General features: G+C 36.8%; 1 protein-coding gene across 1 annotated transcript in view; it reads right to left on the bottom strand.

Annotated features, from left to right (window-relative positions):
- SMYD3 (SET and MYND domain containing 3) overlaps positions 1–12,028 on the bottom strand; it is a 714,793-nt gene that overhangs the window by 504,098 nt on the left and 198,667 nt on the right. Inside the window, exon 5 of the mRNA XM_004270962.3 lies at positions 10,233–10,369. Within this exon, the coding sequence (XP_004271010.1) occupies positions 10,233–10,369 (137 nt within the window). The remainder of the gene's footprint in view (positions 1–10,232; positions 10,370–12,028) is intronic.

Here is a 12,028-nt window from a genome sequence, read left to right on the forward strand (position 1 = left end):
AAATTGTACGGTTGTACTATGCTTAAGGAAGGAATTGGGTAACGTGACTCCTATTCTCACTAACTTTACCATCTAACTGGGAATGTAGGAAATGAACACATATAGCTAATTAAAAGAATATTCACCATTGCCAAATGATTGGCGTAGAAAATACCAGTGGCTACTGATTTTACAACAAGGAAGGATCAATCCTAGTCAGGTGGACTTCATCAAAGAAATAAGCTGGGGCTTCCCTGGTGGCGCAGTAGTTGAGAGTCCACCTGCCGATGCAGGGGACACGGGTTCATGCCCCGGTCCAGGAAGATCCCACATGCCGCGGAGCGGCTAGGCCCGTGAGCCATGGCCGCTGAGCCTGTGCGTCCAGAGCCTGTGTTCCGCAACGGGAGAGGCCACAACAGTGAGAGGCCCGCGTACCGGTTAAAAAAAATAAAGAAAGAAATAAGCTGGACTTGGATAGAGAGGATGGGGAAAGATATATTACATTCTTCCATTATGCACCATGAATACGACAAACACAGAGCACTTTACATATCATCAAGCCTTACCTTATTCATGGAGATAACTCATCCTGACATGTGCTTCTAATCTGGAATGAAACACTTCCAGGGACAGGAAGCTCCAAGCTATGCCAGGGCAGCCTGATACATCCTTGGACCACTCTAATGACAAAGCTCTTCCAGATACTGAGCTATAGTCAGCTTGCCCAATATGACAGGGCTTTCTGTCCTTCCTTCGTCATACTTTACAAAGAACATTTATCTAAATACATCTCCTTAAATACGTAACACTAGGTACTGAAGAAAAATTTAATGAAAATTGACCCTTTCAGATAGTAGTTGGGCTATTTTCTCTCTTGATCAGGCCACATTTTTTTCATCTGACTTAGAGAAGCCATCCCCAAACTTACCTGCTTACCTTTATAATATACCACCTTGTTTTCTTCATCATATAGCAATATCTGATTTCTGCCATCAAAACTATCACTCTGTTTCTAAAAATAGTAAAATTTAACAGAGCAGTTTATCATAATTTTTCATTACTATTAGTGTTATACCCCTAAAACCTTTTTTTTCCTCCCATGAGAGGTCCTTCTCATTCATAACAGAAATAGTCAAATCACAAAGTAAAATCTGAAGGCAATATCCATTATCTAAGAAAAAGATCTGAAGACTCAAACAAAAAATTTCTGAACCCGAGTTACACAGCCAAAATAATTCTACTAGGAAAATGTGTCTTGGGGCTTCCCTGGTGGTGCAGGGGTTAAGAATCCACCTGTCCATGCAGGAGACACGGGTTCGATCCCTGGTCCAGGAAGATTCCACATGCTGCAGAGCAACTAAGCCCGTGCTCCACAGCTACTGAGTCGGCACTCCAGAGCCCGCGAGCCGCAACTACTGAGCCCGCGTGCCACAACTACTGAAGCCCACACACCTAGAGCCCGTGCTCCACAGCAAGAGAAGCCACCACAATGAGAAGCCCACGCACCACGACGAAGAGTAGCCCTCGCTCACCGCACCTAGAGAAAGCCTGCGCACAGCAACAAAGACCCAACACGGCCAAAAATAAATAAATTAAACAAATAAAATTTTTTAAAAAAAGAAAAATGTGTATTTCTTTTCAAGGCAAAGTAACAAACTATAACATCTGCAGTTAAAGAAAACAAAAACAAAAGACCAAGAATGATAGTTTAAGTATGTAAGACATTAGTAAAGTACACATTTTTTCTATTTAAGAATTTTATTTCTTCCTAATCCTTAGTGAAATACTACATCTCTTCTACTATATTACTGAATTAAAACATTTTAAATTTATTGAATCAAATGTTTTGAGGATAAAAAATAATAAATTCAAAAAACAATTATTGTATACATGCTATGCTTACAAATGTCATTGGCAATGTAAAACTGTAGAACCAGTGGCTAGTTAGAAGGTAACAAATAAAATATTTCCTATCGTTTTTTTTTAATTAGAGAAGTTTTTGATAACACGTGCTGTCTCCTACTGTGTACAAAAAAATCTTTTGGCTTACAAAAACTAATTTAAGGGTTGGCAAGCAATGGCCCATGGACCAAATCTGATCCACCACCTGTTTTTGCACAGCCTGCAAGCTCAGAATATTTTCTTACATTTTTAAAAGACTGAGGGAAAATAAAAAGAGGAATATTTGGGTACAAGTAAAAATTATACGAAAATCAATGTTCTGTGTCTGTAAACAAAGTTTTATTGGAAGACACCCACACCCGTTCACTTATATATTATCCATGGATGCTTTCCACTATAATGGAAGAGTTAAGGAGTTGCCATGGAGACCATAAGTAACCCTCTCAGCGTGCATTACAAATCGCCAGTAATAATTCATTTTTGCTTCTTGGCCTACAAAGTGTAAAATATGTGGGATTTTACAGAAAAGGTTTGCCGAACTCTGGAATAATTAATATAATGATTCATTATTCCCTGAAGAATTTATGATAATAACAGCTTCTGTGATTCTGAGCTATCAACTGAACTTCTTGAATTTTACCATAATAAAGATTCCTTTTTACCTAGTGTTGTATATTTACAGTACTGTAATAATTTTAAAATATATTTAACAAAGAATACACCATAAAACAGAAAAGGTACAGCTTTCATGCATTATTTAACTCAGTCAACAATTAAACCCTACTGTATACAATGAAGATTTCTAGGGATTCAAAATAAATAAAATGTAATTCCTAGCTCTAAGAAAGTCATACTCTAGTGGGGAGACACAGTACTCTAATAAAGGTTTTTGTCACTAAAGGGAAGGCCAAAGCAATGAAAGTAACCTCTACCATTACATAATGACATACTGTCATTTTTAAAATATTACCTCTATATGAATTAATGGCAAGTTATACACTCAAATAAATAAGGCAACAAGGCTTGGCCAACACGTTTATCCATTAATAGTTTTAATCAGAGCATTAGCCTTATGTACATAATCAACCTTGACCAACACACATGTAAGTAAAAATGCTGATTAAGAATTTACTAATTATCCTTCTGAACTTTAGAAGTTAGTTGGCCATCTGGTCCTTAACTATGATAAACAGAGACCAACTCATCATAGGTTATTTGTACATAAAGGAAGAGAAATAGTAACTGAATGGTTAATAATGAAGAACATAATAATTAAATACCATCATTAAAAATACATGAATTGTTTTGTTTTGAAGTCTCAAGTGTCCTACAAGTGTCACTTTACTTGGAAGAACACTTCTGAGAAGAACTGTCCCTTGAATCTCCTCAGAGATTCAATCTATTGTAAAAAGTAAATAAATAAATCATAAATGCATCTGCTTTTCATAATTAGAGTGCCAGGATGTGCATGCAGCTACGAATGTTGGCTGTTTGCCTGCTTCACTTAAAACCAGAAGGAAAGTATAATCCCAATAATGAAGTCTTCTAGCAACTGTTGTGAGCAGACGAGAGAGATGTCTCAACTAGCAACTACCTCCAAATGTAGAGATACATGCACCCCGGTGATTGGAGGTTAGCAATCCTGGTGTGTCTCCTTGCTTTTAGTATTAAATAATTAATGGCATATTTTTTCCTTAATGGAATCCAGGCACATCTGATCAGTCACTGGGATCATTTAGTAATGCAGTCAAAGTTACCATACCGCCATCTTATAAGCTTTGTAATTAGATAATTCGTCACTTTACTAATTCAAAAGATTGCTTTCTTTACTACTTTATAGCATGCTACGGTAGTGAAATTCAACTAAGCTGATCAACAAAAAGGCTCTAAAATTTGGTCCTATATGAACCTGAAACCTCCAGTGGCAAACACACACACTCCTGACCTTTCAAAACAACTGTGGTAATATGTGTCCCACAAATTAGCCTAACAGCAACAGTGAAGTAATAAAGCACCAGTACATCCAGAATGAGAGGGCTAACTGAACGAAAAATTTAAGATTAAAAAACTGAATATATCATAAACAAATTTGTTCTTGCCTTTTACTGAGGTACACCATTCTTTGGCAAGTAAAAAGACCCAATAAGCGATTACTTAGTAATTTTTTCCTCCATGATGACTTCTATACTTTACTAAAATTATGAGGCTATGGCAGAATATCACATAGACTATTTATTAACACTCGAATGGCACATACCAGGCAAATGCAAGTATAATCTTAAATATATTATCATTTGTGTCTTATTTCTAACATATCTCAATCAAAAATATTAAATTACTATTTCTTTTCATCCTATGAATTAGCAGATTCTCGTTTTAACCCATTCTCCACTGTTTCTCAATAAGCAAAAATTCTCCCCCAGTGAAAAAGAATTTACTCAGAATGAAACTGAATGTAAACTTTAAGTATCATAGTACAAAAAGCACCTAAAATTCTCACTTTCAAATCTATACAACCACAGTGTATATTGCAAAACCAGCTCCCCCTAATAGCATTAAAAATTAGAGTTCAGAAGGCAAGCTCTGGAGGTCACAGATGTGCCCTAAAGAGCAAAAATAACATTCTACCAGGAAAATTATTATTTTGTTTAAAAGACAAAAAGAGGGAACATCTTCTCAAACAGATGTGAAATTTCTAATCAAAAAATTCTGTTGCAGTTACATAATATTATCGAGTTAAAAAGTACTTTGCAGAGGTCTGGCAGCACGAACAATGACATCTGTTTTGTGGTCAGGAAGTTCACTTTTATTCTTGTTGCTTCCAATTTGATGTCTGGTTTTGAAACATTTTATGCAACTAGTCCATTTTCTATTATTTTGTTCAGAGCTTATCACATTCTAATCAGTCTACCAAATGCATTTTTAGAAAAGGAAGTTTTAAGTCCAGAAAAAAAAATAAGTATATTGTTCTAGAACTCTGCACAGTGATCGCTAAAAAGTATACTCTATGCATAGAAAATAAGCTCAGAACTAAGTCTACTGACATTAAATTTAGAATAACCATTACCAATAATAACCAGTGTATGTTTGGGGGGATGGAATAGAGACATTCCATGTCATTTCAGTGAACTATGACATAACAACTAACAAAACCCTTACAATTTAATTTCATCCTTTTAAGATTCACGTGTGAGAAACATCTCATTCATCATAGTAAGCTTGCTTTTATATTTCCTACATGAAATCCCAAGGAACTACTCTGAAATCATGGAGTTGCGACGAATGTAGGACATAGTACACGATTTCTGTCCACAATAGCTATGGGCTGAAACCAAGCCAGTTACTAGGGGAAAGGTACTATTTTCTGCCTGCAAAATTTTTTTCTCAACAAGATAGGTAAGTCTCAGCATAGGCATGGGATACCAGCACTGAGCACAACTGTAAGCAACCATCTGAGACTCTGGTTTACAATCAGTTGCAGATTACACTCTTGGCTACATGACAACACAGGGAGACATACAACACTGAAGTTTTATACTAGAATACAAATAAGTATGGGAAATAGGCACAGCAGCAGTAGAAATTAATAACGTGTCAGACACTCTAAGTACTTTAGAGTTAATCCTCACTTTAATCTGTAAATATTATTATTATTATTCCCATTTACAGATGAGGAAATTGAGGTTGAGAGAATTTCACTCACTTGTCTGAAAAAGCAACTTAGCCATCATACTACTGTTCAACCTCCCATTTAAATTTGCCCTCTAACTGTAATTGTCTCACCTTTTAAAGTTTACAGTCATCATTATTTGTATATACATTCTCTATATTTGTAGCAAATGTTTCGAACTCTATCAACAGATTGAACCACAGGAGTTGTCTTGCCAAGATAAATCCATTTTGAAATCTAACCAGAAATCTTATTTCAAAATAGAAATGGAAGGAAAAAAAGTTGGGGAGTGGGAAGGAGGAGGGGCCTGTGGAGATGGAAACATACATCTTCCCTGCTCTAAACAATCTGAAAAAGAGCAAGCAGAGATGAGTCTGGCCTCTATTTTTGATGAATATACAAATAGTCACACGCCTCCACTGTGCTCACTAACAAGTATCCCCAGTACATCTCCCACCCTTTGGCAACCTTCATTATTGTCAGTGGTGAACCACCACTTTCCTCATACCGTACGCTTTTATTTCCATTCAGCCACACCCCCAAGTAACACACAATCTAAGTTAAAAAAAAAAAAACTTATGCAAATAAAGCTTCAAGCAAATCACTCCCACGTTTCCATCCAACCAGATCATCACTCTGCAGCTCGCCAGCTGTAGAAATTCTAGAGGTACTACTACCCTCACTAATTTTCTCTTACTACCTAAAGCAAAACAAACATTTTAAGCATCACGCTTTCATTCAAACTCTTTTTGTAATCACTAAATATAACTGAAACATGTATTCCACTGGTAACAACTGCCTTTTCAAATCTTCTCCATAGGAAGTCAACATATTTTTCTTACCCGGGGGTTAGAGGAGTTAGTACCCCCTCGCTCCCCACAAGTATTTCTAGACCGTTCTCTATAATTGTTTCCCAACACCATCTTCTCTTCTGAAATTCATGCCATTAATTTCTGCTTCCTATGTGAAGTCCTCCTTGATCTCCTCCCCTAGAAAAATTTCTTCTTCCTACTTAACTTTTACAACCAGGCAATAAGTTCAGAAGTCGACAGGATATTTTATACAGTAAAGTACTATCTCTAAATCCCAAATGCCAGTTGCTCTGTGTGTGTGTGTGAATGTGGGGATGGGTAGTGGGAGGCTAATACTGGTAACCAGGAAGTGGAGAAAAAAGGAACACTTGGAAATATAACTGGAAAAAAGGCTACACAATAATGTGTTCAGAGTAGTGAAGGGGGACGGGGGGACATTTTCCAAGCAAAACCAAGTCCTGAGCAATAGAAGCACAAGAGGCACTAAGAACCTAGTCCAACAGGAAATACACACTATCTTTCAACAGAAAACCCCAGAGTGTTCAAAATACAAATTGCTAACTTTTGAGGAATTCATCATGGTCTTCTACGAGAAAAAGCTATCAGCTCAGCAGAGAAGAAATTTGCTCTCAGGACTAAGAACCTTCTCATCCTCCACCAACCCCTTTCCTTTCCAGGCAGTACAAGTTTGATAAATATATGCATAGCCCCAAGTAAAACTTTTGACTTGCTGAGGTTCTTTGCCTTGGTAGATAATTTTCAGAGTTAGAATTAACCATGTATTTTGATAACCCTGGACAAGAGTGCTTGCTGCAAACAAAAACAAAACAAAACTTGCATAATTTGATCAGTGAATTCACTAACAGACACCTCTCTCAGGAGGCCAAGAGGCCTGATAGCAAAAGAGTAATTGTAATAAGGAATGTTTGGAAACCCAAATAAAGGAAAAGAACATCTGTGTGACATCTATCAGATATAAAACAAGTCTGAAAAGTATTGAAACCAAGTGATGGAAACATGAGGGTTCATTAGAATTGTCTCTCTACTTTTGTGTGTGTTTGGAAAAGTCCATAATCAAAGATTCAAAAAAATTAAGATAGAAACAAATCAGCAAAAGCTCTCAGAATTCCTCTTGTCTTAAATGACAATGAGAGGAGCCAAAACACAAGCTTCGCATGTCTAATACCTGCACAGAACCTGCATGAACATAAGTGAGTGGGAGGAAAAGCAAAACATAAAACAGGCTTTTCTTTTTGAGGCCAGGTGAAGCCAGCTTTCTTTGAAGCGTAAATTAAAAAGTTAGTTCCTGAAGGTGGGAAAGGCAGGTCAGCATAGAACCACTCCTGACAGACTGTACATGTAGGTGCAGCAAAAGAAAGCAGCACTCTCTGAAGTGCCCATTTCTTCTCTTTGATTAATTCTATGCCAGTAAGATGGGGCGGGGGCAGTAGATAGGGATAAAATTCCCTGTCCAGCATTCTCCACCCACTTCCAACGCATCTGTCATGATCGGCGTCATCACACACTTGCAAAGTTATAAGCTCAGTGGCTCATCCCTAAGCTTTGCAGGACACTGATTAGCTTAATTTAAGACTATTTTATTCTTTTAAAAAATGAAGGACAAGGAGGGGGAGGGGTGGAGGAGGGGAGAAGGAGGAGAGTTTTCTCTTTTAAGCACAAATGTATAAGCAGAAAAATAACTACAGTCTATAAAATATAAACAAAACTTTACAAGGAAGTACAGGAGCCATAGGTTAATGCTGCTTTCCTCTGATTATTAACCTATATTTTAAGGCAGAAATCACGGCTCTGAGTCCAATTCCCCCATACACCACAAAAATGTATACGTTTTACTTTTGTAGCAACAACAAATATAAGTATGTGGGGAGAAGGAAAGCACATTATTAAAATTCTGTCTGTTTAATCATAATGACAGAATTTCCCCCTACACAGCACAGAGAAAAGTTCATTGTAAGATACATGAGATTAAAATTATTTTAAAAGAAACAATAGAAATAAGATAGTAATTTACAATAAGCAATGAAAGTATTTTTAATTCGTTATTATGAACACTAATAACTCCAGTAATTAGCACTTGAACATTTTTCAACAACAGGAAACACCAGAAATGAAGTTACAGTCATCATAAGGTATATTTTTATCTTTCAGTAGGTGTTACGTTGTATAGCATGTAACATCAAAAGAGCTTGTATGCACTGTATACGCAGCGTTACTATAGGTTGTAATTTTCAGAAGCATATGAAATAAACATGAGAAACTTCTCAGATGCATTATAAACAACACTTACATTTTGAAATCAATTTTAATTAATAGACAAACCAGAATGTAATGCTAAGATGATATTATCGGAAAATCGTAAGAGCATACGCGAAAGAATAAAACTACATTTGGGAAAAACAAGAATAAATCTGTAGCAATCACACTAATCACATTTAAATTCTTAGAAAATAAGCAGGTTATAAAACATACTTTAAAAATATTCACAAGATAAGTATATCATTGGATGTGTGTGTATAAATTGTAAAATTGACAAAATCACCCTCAAATGTAAAATTTTACTTATTATTAAAAATATGATCAATATTTAAACAAATCCAAACACACAATATGAGAAAGTAAGGACGGCAAACACATGATAATAACAAAGGATATACTGGTTCCTTTGTCCCTATCCCAGGGTAGATATCAAGAATCAATCAGGTGGGGAGGGTGGGAGGGAGGGAGATGCAACAGGGAAGACATATGGGAACATATGTTTATGTATGACTGATTCACTTTGTTATAAAGCAGAAACTAACACACCATTGTAAAGCAATTATACCCCAATAAAGATGTTAAAAAAAAAAAAAAAAAAAAGAATCAATCAGGGACTTCCCTGGTGGCACACTTGTTAAGAATCCGCCTGCCAATGCAGGGGACACGGGTCCGAGCCCTGGTCCAGGAAGATCCCACATGCTGCAGAGCAACTAAGCCTGTGCACCACAACTACTGAACCGGCACTCTAGAGCCCGTGAGCTACAACTACTGAGCCCACGTGCCACAACTACTGAAGCCCACACACCTAGAGCCCGTGCTCCACAACAAGAGAAGCCACTGCAACGAGAAGCCCACGTACCATAACAAAGAGTAGCCCCTGCTCGCTGCAACTAGAGAAAGCCACACACAGCAACAAAGACCCAAGACAGCCAAAAATAAATAAATTATAAAAGAAAAAGAATCAATCAGTGCATTCTTTCTCTCTGGACCCAAACAAACCCTCAGAAGCACTTCCAAAAAGAGCACTCAGGTACCCATTACCAAGAGACCACAATGAAGTATTAAATTATACCTATTTTCTACCCCTAATCTAAGATTTTCATGACTTAAAACATTTAAACAAATGTTTTGGCAATTTGGGCAATTATTTTAAAATCAGAAATGGTTATATTTTCATATCATTTAAAATTCACTTAATCAAGAAACGGATTCCAATGATTTCTTTCACTTCAAGGAAGGTTACATTGCTGAAACAACCACCACAAAACGAAATGGACTCAATGGCAAACTTAAATCCATTCATAAAAAATAATGGAATATGTTACTTTCTTTTGAGAAAAGAAAGCACACTCTTTTGAGGGTGTGCTTTGAGAGCTGACAATGAACATACTTGGGCCATTAGTAAGAATACTGATAAAGCAGAAAAAATAATACTCTTTTCAATATAAGCAATACATTCTCCCATTCTCTACTCAGTAAAGCAGGGGACTGATAAAGGCATGAAGGGTCCTGGATTTTCACGGATCAACAAGGAAATAAGGAGTAAAGCATTGATTTATGGCATTAGCAAAGATACCAAAGTTAACACTTACTTTTGCAAAGGCTTCAAAAATGTCAAAGGAAGGTGGCAGCTGAGAAGCATCCTGTATTTCTTCTCTCATGAAGTGTTGAAATGTCAATACAAGTTGCCTGAGGCCCTCTTTCTTATCTTCAGTCAGTTTGTTAATATCTTTTTTAAAGATAAAATAAATAGTACAATCACACTGTGAACTTTCAATGGATAATTTTCAGGTGTTCAATGGTAGCTGTTAAGGCAGATATTTCCTACCCAGATTCCATTCTGACAGAGATCAAATGCATCTTTTTATTTTTTGACAACTACAAATCATTATCATACATTATCAATCAAATTCTGCCAAACGTTATCTACAAAATAAGATCAAACACCTAGCAAAACAAAATAAATACACAAACTGATGAAAAAACATTAAAACCAAAATCAGTAATGATGTGTGTTAGCAGATTTTCTACATCCTTCTGCACACATGTTCAAACCACCATACATGCTTATTTAGTTAGTGAATTTAAGTAGACTTTTCCATGAAACAATTTACAGCCAGGTCATAACTAACTGATAAACAGTATCATCTCAAAGACAAAAAAAACCTAAAGCAAGAACAGAAAAGTTCAGTTAAATTAAGTTCAAATTGGTGAAATTGGTCAAGTAGAAAGTACATCAAGAAAAAAACATGAATCAACCAAAGAAATCTCATTTTCAAGTTCTTTTCAGGTTGAATAATAAACAAAATATGATACTGCTTCAACCCAAACAGAAGGAGAAAGTTCCAAAGCCAATATCACCCCTTTAAAAACTCAGTTTCATTCATACCACAAAGGGGTGTGAGGACTAGGAGTGCACAGTTGAATTAATAACGTTTGAGAGCACTTCACTTAAGGCAGCGTGTATGACACTGCTACTGAGCAGGGCTAATGTTCATAGTAAAACTCACTGCAAGAGATGTTATTTACCTAGCAGTAATATAAGAAGAAAAAAATAGGGCTTCCCTGGCGGCGTAGTGGTTGAGAGTCCGCCTGCCGATGCAGGGGACATGGGTTCGTGCCCCGGTCCGGGAAGATCCCACATGCCGCAGAGCAGCTGGGCCCATGAGCCATGGCCGCTGAGCCTGCGCATCCGGAGCCTGTGCTCCGCAACGGGAGAGGCCACAGTAGTGAGAGGCCCGCGTACCGCAAAAAAAAAAAAAAAAAAAAAAAAGAAGAAAAAAATGACTAGTTCTCTATTAAAACTTGAAAAGATAGATCAAGATGAAACTACAGCATAACTCTGTTGCTCATGTCAGGTCTACATATTTTCTTTAAATTACTTGTTCAACAGAATAAATTAACCCAATGATTCCTTAAATAATAATTTATTATCATTGGCACTTAGGATTCCATAACCATAAATCCGTACTAGATGATTTTATTTGTCTCCATCTAGAAATATTAAACTGTGTAGCACATTCACTCCATGAGCTCTTGCTACTTTTGACTTAAAAGTCATTTACAACTTCAACGAAGAGGATCTGTGATCTGTGCCAATAGAAAGAAACGTAAACTCTACGTTCACTTCACACTCAGATTTGCAAAGCCTCTCAGTATTAAGGAGGTTGGCCACCACCATGGTAGTTCAGGAAAAGAACAACGCTCAGTGCTGTCAGAGAGCCTAAGTCATCGGTACTTTCTACTTTCCTTATTATCTAAATGTTCCCTGGAGCCCCCATTCACATTACTGTTCCCTAACATCAAAAAGAAACCAAGAGTAGGAAAAAGGGAAAGAGGAGGAAAAACAGAAGTAAAATGTATTCTGCTAGCTGGACAGAGGGTTATA

The sequence above is a fragment of the Orcinus orca genome, chromosome 1 (genome assembly GCF_937001465.1).
Source record: "Orcinus orca chromosome 1, mOrcOrc1.1, whole genome shotgun sequence".
NCBI classification, from domain to species: Eukaryota; Metazoa; Chordata; class Mammalia; order Artiodactyla; family Delphinidae; genus Orcinus; species Orcinus orca.